Consider the following 14,084-nt stretch of genomic DNA (forward strand, 5'->3'; position numbering starts at 1 on the left):
TGTGAAGTCGCTTCGGACCTCCCTGTTCACTGTGGATGGATGAGCACCGAGCTGGGAAACTTGGTCCCCACACCATCTTCCACACTGGCACTGACCAGCTAAGGTCATTGCCGATGTGAGGGCTTGCAGGTCTGAGCACATCTCCAGGAAGCACTGATGGGTCTTCTGGAGGAGCATCTCCACGAGAGTTGCCACTCTCTCCATAGAAGATGCATGTGCTCGAACATGTGCTCATTGCTTTGGTGATCACCTGCATAGACTCTGCCACCACAGAGACCAAGCCAAGCATAGCCTCATGTATCTCCCCCAGATGCTCCCGCACACCCGGCTGCATTTCCCGCCCCTCCTACGTCGTGGACGACTCCAGAGGCACATCATCAGGCACCAACTGAGCATGTGCTTGGTCCCCTGCAGCCCTCCAACTGCTGGTGCCATGGGCACTCTCTGTCTCTGCCAGCTTCTCCAGCGACTGTGAAGCAACCCTACTGCAATGTCCCGGGACACTAGCTGACCGAGGTGCTAGTTTCTGTGCTGGTGCCTGCCTGGCAGAGATGGTGTGACGCTGGTGAGACTTCAGGGCCCTCAGTTGTGAGAGCGGGCTTGTGGCACTGGATCCAGGTGTGCCACACCACGTCGCAGGAGCTCACCACCTCCTACCAGGCACGTTTTGTCATGTTGGGGGGGACTCCTCCTGTTCTAGGGTACCAACTCCTCCCACCGTGCTGCCACCTCCTTGGGGAGGGCAGCAAGGCAGTCATTGGAAAAACAAGGGGTACGCTGGCCCCCCACCCTACCCTCCATCATGGCCTGCCCCAATAGCCTACCCTCCAGCATGGCCTACCCTCCAGACTTGCATAACTTCCATTCGCCTGAAGATGCCTTTGCCCAGCCATTGCGAGGCTGCCAGGCCTTCCTTTTATACAGGCTGCCGGGTCGCCATTGGACCCGGTGGGCTGAGTACGCCCACCACCGCCTGCCCACTCCCGCTATGTACAGGAGTCGTGAAGTTACATTCCTAGATATTGTGAGGCCAAAGTCACATATGATTTTTATGGGAATGGTCTTCTAGTACTGGAGACAAGTGAAATATCTAGGTGAAAACTAAAATTGCAATCATGCCAGGTTGTCTTCAATAAACAGTTTTTTTACCACCTTGTTTAATAGGAATACAAGGAGTTGTGGATGCCTACCGCAGCTGTCTTCCTCAAGTCAAACTATATGGGCCAACAAACTTCGCCCCCATAATAAACCACATGGCAAGATTTGCAGCTGCAATAGCACAGCAGCCGACAGCTTCTGTAAGTATAAAGAGAAACCAGCGACACTAGAAATATGAAATAAAATTGAAAATGCAGGAAGTCAGTCAATGTCTGGGGGAGAAAATGGAAGATATATGCCAATACTTAGGGTGGGTTTCTTTTATCAGCGTTGTACTCTCCAGTATTTTCTAGCTGCAGTAAGAATCTTTGCCTGGTTGTGGGTGCTCAGCTTTACTCCACACTGCAGCAGAAATGCCCTATTCTCTCTTTTTCCCCCCCCCACCCCCCCAGTTCTAGCTTTATCTTTTGTAGTTAATTGATCCTTGTGAATATCGTTTTAATCACTTTAGAATAGGCAAGATGATTACTTGGGGGGGGAAAGCTTAATCAATATGTAGGATTTCACCTAATCTGTTATATTTGTTATATCCAACCAGCCCTGAAGAGTCATATGTATAAAATGTTTGGATCATTGTAATATTCTATTCTAATATTATTTCTTTATCTACCATTCAAATGGCCTCCTTCTGTGCCATAAATAACTCCATGATTCACTGATGGGCATAAGGGCTTGCAGCACTTCTCACTTTGTCAGTCTTGTTAAGCAGTCATGATGGGGGAAAAAATATTACCCCAGAGGCAGTAAGGAGTTTACATTTAAAATATCTCCGTCTGCTTTTTAGATAAGATGTGTGTCCATAAACTCAATGCTTTCTCCTAGGCATGATTCAAAATTCTCTAGGTGTTACATCTGATTACTATGTTTGAATATGGATAAAGTACAATAAAAGATTGACCACAAAATTCAATTTGTAAATTGTTTAATTTCAAATGCAAACTAATATTGCGCTGTGATAAGGGATAAATCAACCATGGAAAAGAAAACAGTGTTTTGCATTTAAAAATACTGGGATAGAACCCGGAATATGTATACAGAGCAGAAAATTCACCTGTTGTTACTTAAGAAACTTGAGGTGAATTATTCATTGTACAAAAAGTTATATCAAATTTCACATTGACATTTATCATGTCACCTATTGCTGGCATTTTTTTTAAATGAATACTGCTGCTATAAGCTCTATGTTATATAATACATGGGTTTCAGTTTCAAGTTTTATTTTCTCTGGGGTTCTAATGTCCATTTATAAATCACAGATTTTGAAATTTTCTTTTCTCTTTTTCTGCTGGCATTTCTTGAAAGCATAGACTAGTACCGAGTATGGTTTTACAAGCATGGTAATTCTCTGGTACCTCATTCCACATGGCTATTTTGCCTTCAAGAGGTGACATTATAAATGTTAATGTGATGTTTAATATGTCACTGGACTTTCACCAGAGTAGAGCTGGGTTAATCCTATCTCAGTCCAAATACAGGAAGACTAATAATTGTGAAATATAAAAGGGAGGCTGATGTTGTAGGATGCATTTCCTGTCGTTTGCGCCTTAGAAACACTGGATGTAAAAAACACCAGTGCTTCTCTAACCAGCATTGCCAAGACGCAACTGATGTCGTCCTGTCTTTTGCATCTTCTGATATGCATCTGCTGATACTTGGGTGCCGTGTTGTTCATTCTATACAACTTCCAGCGGAAAATCCCAGAAGTGGCATCAGAAGAACAACTTCTCAGATGGCTTAACTGAAGTGGAGAATCTACCATAAATTTGTGTGTGATGTCGGAATGTCTCATTGTGATAGATTTTTTTCCAAAAGCAAATAATTGTTATTTCGTTAGTATATATTTAACATATGTTTGGTTGTTGCCAGGTAAAAAAATATATATTTAAGCACAGCACTAATATCCCCATTTGTTATGTAATTTATCTTTGGTCTGTGAAAATTTTTGTTTTAACAGCAATATTTCATTCTGCTGATCATTACGGATGGAGTGATAACAGATTTAGATCATACAAGACAGGCTATTGTTAACGCTTCTAAGTTGCCAATGTCTATCATAATTGTTGGTGTTGGTGGAGCAGATTTCAGTGCCATGGAATTTCTCGATGGTGATGATGGTGTTCTGAGATCACCCACCGGAGAAGTAGCTACTCGTGATATAGTCCAATTTGTGCCTTTTAGGAAGTTTCAAAATGTAAGTATTTTATGGCATATGACGGCATTAATGCTTGAGGTCTATTTCACAGCTTTGTATTAAAATACTTATCATAGTACTGATTTGTAGAAAATAAATGATTTGACTTAAATGTTTGGCGCTAACCATGATAGTAACTCTTTCTTGTTAGTGTTATTGCAGGTAAAATGCTATCCTTTTAAAATATACATGTTTTGATCAATAGGCACTTGGATATTTAAATAACTCTCAGGGATTTTAAGACATGAGGTGACTGTTTGAATAATTGGGTACTTGGACCAATAGTAATTGGGTCTGTTTAAGTCAGTCATCCTGCATTGTTCCATGTCCATCTTTGTGAAAAGAAAAAAACAAACATGGGTTTTTTTTGTAATCTTCTGGAAGATATGGGAAATATTCTATGATGATGTAACCTACTTACAACAGGCCCTACGTAGTACCACCAATTGTTTCCTAAAAAGGTTGAAATTACGAAGGCACTGGCCACAGGTTTCCAGTCCTCTTTGTTATGGGGTGGTGTCAAAAGATTGGAGGATTGTAAACATTACACACGTTTAAAAAGGGGAGAGGAATAAATTTGACAACTATTGTTTAAACAGCTTAATGTGATATTGGGGAAACTTTGAAACAATATTCTTGGACAAAATTAATTGGCATTTGAAAAGGTATGGGCTAATAAATGGAAAGTTATCATGGATTTGTTAAAGACAAATCGCATTAAATAAGCTTGATTAGAGTTTTTTGAAGTAATGGCGAGATGAGGACAATGCTGTTGATGTGTTTTCGACCTTTTGAAAGGCCACATACACAGTACCACATAATAGTCTTTTATTAGCAAAATTAAAGCCCATACGATTAAATGGATAGTGGTTGTATGGAGACAAAATTAATTAAGGGGCAGAAAGTAAGGTGAAAGCACGGGGGAATATTATTAATTGGATTGCTCTCCCAAAGAGCCAGCACAGGCACAAATGAGCTGAATAGCTTTTTTTGTGTGATATCATTCAATGGTTCTAGGATATTTAATTTGCAATACTCTTTTTGGGAGTCCATTTCTATTTATCCCACATGGAATAGTAAGCCTCCTAATATCAATCTTAAGTTCGTTTTTTACTTGTTTGAACTTTGTCCTGTTCTTGAAATTTAATTTAAGGTAAATTTTTTAATCATTTACTTTTTCCATAAATCTTATCGTCTACATTTCTGAAAGCTGCTTCTTTTGAATTTTCCTCAGTCTTTCCAATAGAACTATAGGACATTACAGCACAGAAAAACAGGCCATTTGGCCCTTCTAGTCTGTGCCGAAATAATATTCCACTAGTCCCATTGACCTGCACCAGTCCATAACCCTCCAGACCTCTCCCATCCATGTATCTATCCAATTTATTCATAAAACCTAAGAGTGAGCACGCATTTACCATGTCAGGTGGCAGCTCGTTCCACACTCCCACCACTCTGAGTGAAGAAGTCCCCCCTAAACCTTTCCCCTTTCACCCTAAAGCCATGTCCTCTCGTGTTTATCTCTCCTAATCTAAGTGGAAAGAGCCTACTCGCATTTATTCTGTCTATACCCCTCATAATTTTATAAACTTCTATCAAATTTCCCCTCATTCTTCTACACTCCAAGGAATAAAGTCCTAACCTGTTTAATCTTTCCCTGTAACTCAACTCCTTAAGACCCGGCAACATCCTAGTAAATCTTCTCTGCACTATTTCAATCTTACTGAGATCCTTCCTGTAGTTAGGCGACCAGAACTGCACAAAATACTCCAAAGTTGGCCTCACCAATGTCTTATACAACCTCACTATAACATCCCAACTCCTATACTCAATACTTTGATTTATGAAGGCTAGTATGCCAAAAGCTTTCTTTACAACCCAGTCTACCTGTGACGCCACTTTCAGGGAATTATGCATGTGAACTCCCAGATCCCTTTGTTCCTCCACACTCCTCAGTGCCCTACCATTTACTGTGTATGTCCTACCTTGGTTTGTCCTTCCAAAATGCAACACTTCACACTTTTCTGCATTAAATTCCATCTGCCATTTTCTGGCCCATTTTTCCAGTTGGTCCAGATCCCTCTGCAAGCTTTGAAAGCCTTCCTCGCTGTCCACAACGCCTCCAATCTTAGTGTCATCAGCAAACTTGCTGATCCAATTTACCATATTATCATCCAGATCATTGATATAGACAACAAACAACAATGGTCCCAGCACGGATCCCTGAGGCCACACCACTAGTCATTGGCCTCCAGTCTGAGAAGCAATCATTCACTACCACTCTCTGCTTCTCCCACACAGCCAATTTCGAATCCAGTTTACAACCTCTCCATGGATACCAAGTGTCTGAACCTTCTGAACTAACCTCCCATGTGGGACCTTGTCAAAGGCCTTACTAATGTCCATGTAGACAACATCCACAGCCTTTCCTTCATCTACTTTCTTGGTAACCTCCTCGAAAAACTCTACAAGGTTCGTTAAACACGACCTACCACGCACAAAGCCATGCTGACTATCCTTAATCAGCCCTTGGCTGTCCAAATAATTGTATATCCGATCTCTCAACACCTTCCAATAATTTACCTACTACTGACTTCAGGCTCACTGGCCTGTAATTACCTGGTCTACTTTTGGAGCCTTTTTTAAACAACGGAACAACATGTGCTACCCTCCAATCCTCCAGCATCTCACCCATGGCTAAGGACGTCTTAAATATTTCTGCCAGGGCCCCTGCAATTTCTACACTAGTCTCCCTCAAGGTCCGAGGGAATATCATGTCAGGCCCGGGGGATTTATCTACCTTTATTCACTGTAAGGCAGCAAGCACCTCCTCTTCTTTATTCTTTATATGTTCCATGACACTACTGCTTGTTTCCCTTCCTTCCTTATACACTATGCCAGTTTCCAAGTAAATACTGATGCAAAAAAACTGTTTAAGATCTCCCCCATCTCGTGAGGCTCCACGCATAGACAACCACTCTGATCTTCAAGGGGACCAATTGTGTCCCTTACTATCCTTTTACTCTTAATATACTTGTAGAAACCCTTTGGGTTTACCTTCACATTATCTGCCATAATCTTTAACTTTTTGGGACTTCCTCCAACACATGAATATTTCTGTCTCTTTTTGTGTTCTGTGCTGTAACATGGTACTCCAGATGCGGACTGGCCAGAGCACTATAGTTTGATCATAATTTGATCAATATAGCTTAGACAGTAGAATACAACATTCAATTGGCAGCTCAGTACTGAGGGAGTTCCGTTGGAGGTGCCATCTTCTGGATAAGCGTGAATAGCTTCTTAGATTTATAAGGTCACGCTGCACCAATTTAAAGAAAAGGGAGTTCTCCCATAGTCCTGGCCAACGTTTATCCCTCAACCAAAATATAAAACGGATAATCTGATAATTTATTATATTTTCAGTTTGTGGGAGCTTGCGGTATGTAAATTGATACCGTTTCCTGCATTCCAATCGTGGTTATGCTTCAAAAATACTTAATTGGTTGTAAAGTGATTTGGAACATGTCAAGGACATGAAAAGTGCTGCATAAACACATGTCTTCAATTTATTTTGCTGCTTTGTATTGATTGAGCATTGTGAGGCCACAAAACTTCTGGGTATTTTTCAACCTTAGCAATTTGAAGATGGAGTGCACGTGTTACCTATTTTTTCTTAGTTTATGCAGAGTTTTACGCTCTTCCATATTAAATTTGATCTGTTCATCTATGTTTTTTGACCCATTCTGTAATTAACTTCTATTTCAGTACTCTTTGTTGTTATCTGCAAACTTGACCATTGGTGTTGGATTGCTGGATCTAGGTTATATAAATTATAATCTGTTGAGGTCTCAAAAGTGTGGAGATGTAAACTTATTGGAATAGTGGGTCACATAGAATTAATAGAGGCCATCAAGTTTGTGAAAGGTTGTGGTAGGGCTAAAGGAAAGTGTTTCCACTAGTTCACGACCATAGTCTATAAGGCACACATTTAAGATAACTTCCGAAATAGTTAAAGGAGATATCAGAAAAAAATCTTTACATACTGGGGGTGGAATTTAATCTCTCCACCCCACCCACCCCCCTCACCAGGTGAGTTCAGAGGCTGGGGGTGGGGTTGTGGGTCATGTGATCAGGTGGGAGGGTGTGGGGTGGAGATCCCACCATCTTCCCAACTTCTTCTGATTACCCAGAGCAGGAAGGCTTGTGGGTAGCCTCCCGTCCTGAGACCAATTGAAGCCAATTAAATGCCTCATACTGCTAGTGAGGGACTCGCCAACCAGGCAGGTGATCCAGCAAATCCTGTCTGGGTTGCCAGTGGCCTACCTGGGGAGTCCTTTGTTCAAGGTAAGGGACCTGGCATCATGAAGGGGGATCCTGCGAGAATCCATCCCCCCTCCCACCCTTGCTTCCAACCTCCTCCTCTGCCAACCCCCTCCCCACCCACCCAAACTCACTGGCAATCCCTTTGCCTCCTCCCCAACCCAATCCCATTAAAACTCGTCTCTACCTAGGGATCTATCTCCAATCCCTCCTGCAGGCCCTACTGTAGTACCAGCAGTGGCCACTGCTCCTGTTGGCACTGCAGAACTACTGGCCTCTGAGTGACTGGCAGCTTCCAGGGATGGGATTTCTGCCCTACCGGAGCTTAATTGATGAGAGGCTTGATTGGAATTAAATAGCATTGGGCCCTCAGAAAAACAACATGGGACTCCCACCGGTTCTTGTCACCCACATTAAACCCCAGCCTGGATGTGTAAATGTGAAATTCTGTCATAAAATATTATTGAAGTGGAGTCCTTTGGTACTTTCAAACTGGAATGGGTAAGGGCTTAAATGAGAAAAGGGCATGGATAGAGATCAGCTAAGTGGAATATGCTCCATGAATTGTTTTTCACCCTTTTCTGGTAGTTCCACAGTCTTACAGATTTTATTGAAGGAATTTTAGTTCCAAAGCTGTCCTATACAAATTGAATGCTAGCATTATCTTCTAACAACAGTTTGCACAATTTGCATTTATATAATTCTTAGAATGTAATAAAAATGCCCCAAAGAATTTTGCAGGAGTGTTATCAGACCAAATTTGACACTGAAACATAAGATATTAGGATAGTGTAATTGAACCATTTTTTTGCCCCATGTGCTTTGTAAGCTAGCACCTGTAGAGATTGTAACAGTCCGGGCACAGGATATTCCTATACTTGTTACCTTTCATCCTGACTAGTAACCATGATGGGACCGTCTTAGAGTGTTTTGAAAGATCACCCAGATCAATTTAAGGGTCAGTGAAGAGCAGTTCAAGGATCAGTCAATTTTAGTCAGTAAATGAGGAGCAGAACAAGAAACTCCATGCAGCTAAATTGCTGCTTTTAGCTCTGAGGAGCTGGATTGGCAGGGTCCAGGTAGAGGAGGCTCAGGAGAAGTCCAGGATAGCTGAAAAGGCTGTGGAAGGTCAGCGGCTCCACGCTGAGGGCCGTTGAGGCAAAGGTAACCCTTTGGTGCAGTGGTGTTCTGCTCAGCATGGCTAAAGGACTGGAATTGTGTATGAGTTGGAGCTGGAGTGCAGACTCTGGAATCCAGGGGCATTTGGTCTCGGGAGATGAGATTGAAACCCTGGGGGATGAGTAGTCATTGAGAGAGTCTGAGTGGGAGTGACTTTGGGAGGGAATTCTGAGGCTAGATTTTCGAAAGGGAAGAGTGAAGACCTCATAAGAGAGACAGAATTTTAGCGAGATTGTGACTCACAGTGAAACTGATGTCTGGGTTGCTGAGGAATCTATGGTTGCATCTGCCATTTATTGTGCAGTGTTGTGCATCCAACCATAGTTGCCTGTTAATTCACATCTACCTTTGTGTTAATTCTGAATGTTAGAGTAAAAGGTAGATCTTGTAAATTGTTTTCCTTTTCTGACTTTGTGAGGTTTATTTTGTTTGTTTAAAAAAACTGTGGAATCTTATGGCTTTATTCTCTCAGTAAGTGCCTGGGATCTCAAACTTTGTCTACTTTAAACAAAAAGTTACTGGTCCTTAACTGGATTGTACCAAAACTTGGGGGTCTGACCCAGGATCATAACAATAGATGACCAAAAACTTGGTTATGGTCAAAGAGGTAGGTTTTAAGGACCACCTTAAAGGAGAAGAGAAAGGTGGAGAAGCAGAGATGTTTCAAGAGGGAATTGCATAGCTTAAGGCATATGGTTTAAGACATAATTGCCGGTGCTGGTGTGAAGGATTTTGGGAATACACAAGTGGGCCGAATTCTCAGAGGATTGTAGAGATAGAGAAGCTTACAGAAAAAGGGAGGGGTGAGGCCTTGGAGGGATTTGAAAACAGGAGGATGATTTGAAATTTGTGGCATTGGATTGGGAGTCAATGTAGGTTGGTCAGCATAGGGTATGGTTAAATGATACTTAGTGGAAATAATGATATGGGCAGTAGAGTTTTAGTGAGTTCAAGTTTAGAGGTTGTTCTTCAAAGTGATAAACAATGCAGAAAGGACTTGGTTAGCTCCTCAACGATATCTTAATTCTCGTACTTAACATGCTCTGATAAATCATTTAAAGGACCATTGCAGTCTTTCATTATTTTCTAATTTCAAACATCTATATCCAAAATAATACTGACACTAGGTTCTAAAAGTGGAGGGGGATAGTACTCAATTTCCCATCATAAACATCAATTACGTTCCTTACAATGGAAAGTAATGTGTTTAAATTATGCTTTTCATTACAGGTATTCAGGGGGATTAAAATCCAGTTTAATAACTGCTGCATACTAATCAATATTTCCTTTAATTGCAAATTGAGAGATTTACATGTGTTTTCTCTCCAGTGTAAACATTGTGCATGACAAAGAATTATAAGTGGTAAAGCTAATTTTGTTAAAATTTGATTTCGGTGTCCGAATTAATAAATAATTTACTTCAAATTAATTATGATCATATTTTAGTCTAACTTTAAAATTTGTCCAGATCTGTTTGTTGACCTTGACTTTAAAGGCAAAATTTGTATGGGCTTTATTTTTCTACAGGCTGCCAAAGAAGCACTTGCACAAAGTGTACTCGCTGAAGTGCCTCAACAAGTGGTGTGCTACTTCAACACACGTAAAATGAGTCCTCCAAAAGAGCAAAAACCTGAAGATTTACTGGATTTCTAATTGCTGGGCAATAATAGTCTTTCAAACTTAGACTTGTATCTTTGCCATTTCACTTGTTAAGTCCTAGTAAATGTATTCATGAAACAGCTGCTTATGATTCACCAATCTTAAAGGAAAAGGTTAACAACTTGTTCTTCCCCCTACTGTGTACTTCAAAAAAATATTTTTGATTCAAGGCTTGCACTGTGGCACCTCTTTCCAAAATGAGGTGCTCTATTGACCTGCCCTGATGATGCAAATTATGTGTGTGTCAGTTTGCATGTGATTCCATTGCTTTGCACAAAAGTGATCTAAGGGTGCTTGGATTGGGAAATGGTACCAGCGAGCAGTTTTTCATATTCAGCTGCATGTTAAGAACTGGGTTGTGCCAGCTAGCCAAGTTAATTAGCTTCAGCATTCCCAGGCTATTGAGGGAAACTTTCAGTCAGGGTTCCTGCTCTTGACTGTGGGAAGCTTGGATAGATATTATGTGAAGCTGAGGGTAACCCAACTCTGATTAGTTCGTCAACTCTAATTTTTTTTTTTTAAATCTTGCACATGAAAGTGGCCAATTGGATGAGACATTGGCAGGCTGTTTGTTCTTTGGAACTGTACAAATGCTCCCTATATTCAAAAAAGGAGGGGCATGGGAAGGAAATTAAAAAATATTTAAAAATTTCCATGCTGATTTCACATGATTTCTAGATCACTCTATGGAGTTGATCCAGGGTACACCAGTAATCCACATCATTGGAACAGTTCCTGGTGTGAGCAGACATGAAGTGGGGGTTTGCTGTGCATGGGAGGATAGAAGTAGAAAGAAAATGAAAGCACTTTTATGTTAAAAGTTGGCATTCCCCATATTTTCCATTACATGTGATAGCTTTCTGTTGAATTACTCATCCAGACATCTCTGCACTACTCTCTTCCCCAGAAACATGCTTCACCACTAAATCAATTTATTAAATGTTTAACAAAATTTACTTTATATCATGTTTAATAATTTTGAAACAATATTCAAAATAGATCTTGCAATGATTTTTTGTTAATCTTTATACAAGATTATTTCAGATTAAACTTTTTTCGGTTGGTAGGCTTTGCATATTTTTATAGTGGTCTCCTTTTCCCAATTCTGGCCAATTTCACACGTTCCATATAAGCATTAGTTGTAACATTGAACTGGAAAATTGCTTGTATAGTGTGCTTTTAATATAGCACCATGCAGTACATTTTATTAAAAGCTTTAAATATTTAGCCAAAATTACCAAAGATTAAAAATGAATAAGGGAAAGCCAAGTTGTTAGGATTGTTTCAAAAAATAATCTGCCAATAATATTTGTTGAACAATGCTTGTCGAACATTTTACAATAAAGAAACAAAGGAAGCATAATTTTCCATATGCTGTTTGTTTTCGAGATGAACTTGTCTAGTCACTGCTTGTATCCTATGCTCCATTTACCTGTTAATATTGCTGGTAAAAGAATCTTAACTATTTTAATTACTGCTGATGTGTCAAGATCTTTTTATTTATATCTAATTTTTCAAACATTTAACTGATACTTGGGGCTACACTAACAATATGAAGATTATCAACCTTGTGCTCCAAGTTATGATGCTATATGATAACAAAAATAGTTATTTAGTTACATACTTCAATTTCATAAATATAAGTTAATATTAACTAATTTTTTTGGGAGGGGATGGGTATGAGGGAATGCTGGGAGAAAGATGGTGAATTTATTTATAACAAAGTTGGAAAGACTGGAAAAACTCCTCCTAATTTGCATTCACCACATACTGGGGGCGATTTTTCAACAGTTCCTTTGGGTGTTAAAGAGAATCTGAGGTGACCAAAGATGGTATCCTGAGATGAAATGCTGATTTTTAGCCTGTATTTAGTAATTGGAGCTTCCACCAGGAATCCTAAGGAATGGATTGCCACTTTAATTGCCTCTGAGTGCTTGTTATGAAGATGGTAGACATTGATAACAACATCTGGGAGACAGTCACCGATGGCTTTGACCTGTGGAGCTTGACTGTTTGGAGGCACATTGGAAGAGGCTAGCAGAAACGGAAAGCTTTGCTGGCCAAGAAGAGGGTGCAGAGAAAACAGAAGTCAGTGAATACTGTGCTTTTCAGCCCACTGTCTTCCTCTGCAGCAAAATGCGCCAGAGCCTGCCATGCCAGAGTGAGAGTCCTGAGCTACACCAGGTGATGCTGAACACACTTGACCACCATGGCACAAACAATTGTCTCACAAGATGGAAGGCTGTCAAACAGTGTTCATTAAAAAGGTTGCATGGTATTTGGTTGCACAGCGCTTGTACTGACGCCTTAACAGTGACCAGTTGTGGGAGGCGATGGGGGTAGTGGGATTGCCACTGGACCCAGGGTATGAATCCCACCACAACAGATGATGGAATTTGAATTCATTAAAAATCTGGAATTAAAAGTTTAATGATGATCAGGAAACCATTGTTGATTGTCATAAACTCACTTGGTTCACTAATGTCCTTAGGGAAGGAAATCTCCCATTCTTACCTGGTCAGACATTTAAGGGGATATTTCAGAATACTCAGAATAAGTAAATTCCTACTATTAAGAAAAATTCTAAGGGGAGGACTCACCATCCATGGTTAACTAAAGAAGTTAAGGAAAGCATCAAACTTAAGGAAAAGGCATATCACTCTGCAAAGCTGAGTGGCAGGTCATATGATTATATGTAACTAATGGTAGAGGAATGACTAAAAGGTTAATCGGGAAAAATAAATTAGAGTACGGGAGGAAGCTAGCTGGACATGTGAAAATGGAGAGCAAGAATTTCTACAGATATTTAAACAGGAAAATAGTAAATAAAGCGAGGGTTGGTCTTCTAGAAAGGGGAGTTAATAGGTAATAAAATGGCGGATGATGCAAAAAACATACCAATAATAGCTGTAAATTGGGGTGGAAGGGAACTTGGTGAAATCACAATTACTAGGAAAGCAGTACTGAGTAAACTGATGGAGCTGCGGGTTGACAAGTCTCCAGGTTCTGGTGAACTTCATCCTCGCGTCTAAAAGGGGTTGTTAATGAGGTAATGGGTGCGTTGCTGTTAATTTTCCAAAATTCACTAGATTCTGGAAAGGTTTCATCAGACTGGAAAGTAGCAAATATAACCTCTCTATTCGAGAAGGGAGGCAGGCATAAAAAAAGGAAGCCATAGGCCAGTTAGTTTGAGACTGTCATGGGGAAGGTGTTAGAATCGATCATTGAGGAGGTTATCGCTGGGCACTGAGAAAAACCTGAGATAATCGGAAACAGTCAGCATAGTTTTGTGAAAGGGAAATCATGTTTAACTAATCTATTGGAGTTCTTTGAAGGAGTAACATGCACTGTGGATAAAGGGGAGCCTGTAGACTTGCTGTACTTGGATTTCCAAAAGGTGTTTGATAAGGTGCCACATCAAAAGTTATTGCAAAAAATAAAAGCTCATGGTGTAGGGTGTAACATATTAGCATGGATAGAAGGTTGGCTGGCTGGCAGAACACAGAGAATGCATAAATGGGTCTTTTTCTGAGTGGCAGGATGTGACTTGTGGAGTCCTGCAGGGGTCTCTGCTCAG

At 40.5% G+C, this 14,084-nt stretch overlaps 1 protein-coding gene across 2 annotated transcripts in view; it reads left to right on the forward strand.

Moving 5' to 3' along the window:
- Positions 1-11,978, forward strand: part of LOC121278925 (copine-3-like) — a 105,124-nt gene extending 93,146 nt beyond the window's left edge. For both annotated transcript variants that reach the window (XM_041189480.1, XM_041189481.1), the window contains exons 14-16: positions 1,165-1,298; positions 3,113-3,349; positions 10,376-11,978. In XM_041189480.1, the coding sequence (XP_041045414.1) occupies positions 1,165-1,298; positions 3,113-3,349; positions 10,376-10,501 (497 nt within the window). In that variant the 3' untranslated portion in view covers positions 10,502-11,978. The remainder of the gene's footprint in view (positions 1-1,164; positions 1,299-3,112; positions 3,350-10,375) is intronic.
- The last annotated feature ends 2,106 nt before the right edge of the window (positions 11,979-14,084 follow it).

Source organism: Carcharodon carcharias, chromosome 6 (genome assembly GCF_017639515.1).
Source record: "Carcharodon carcharias isolate sCarCar2 chromosome 6, sCarCar2.pri, whole genome shotgun sequence".
Lineage (NCBI taxonomy): Eukaryota > Metazoa > Chordata > Chondrichthyes > Lamniformes > Lamnidae > Carcharodon > Carcharodon carcharias.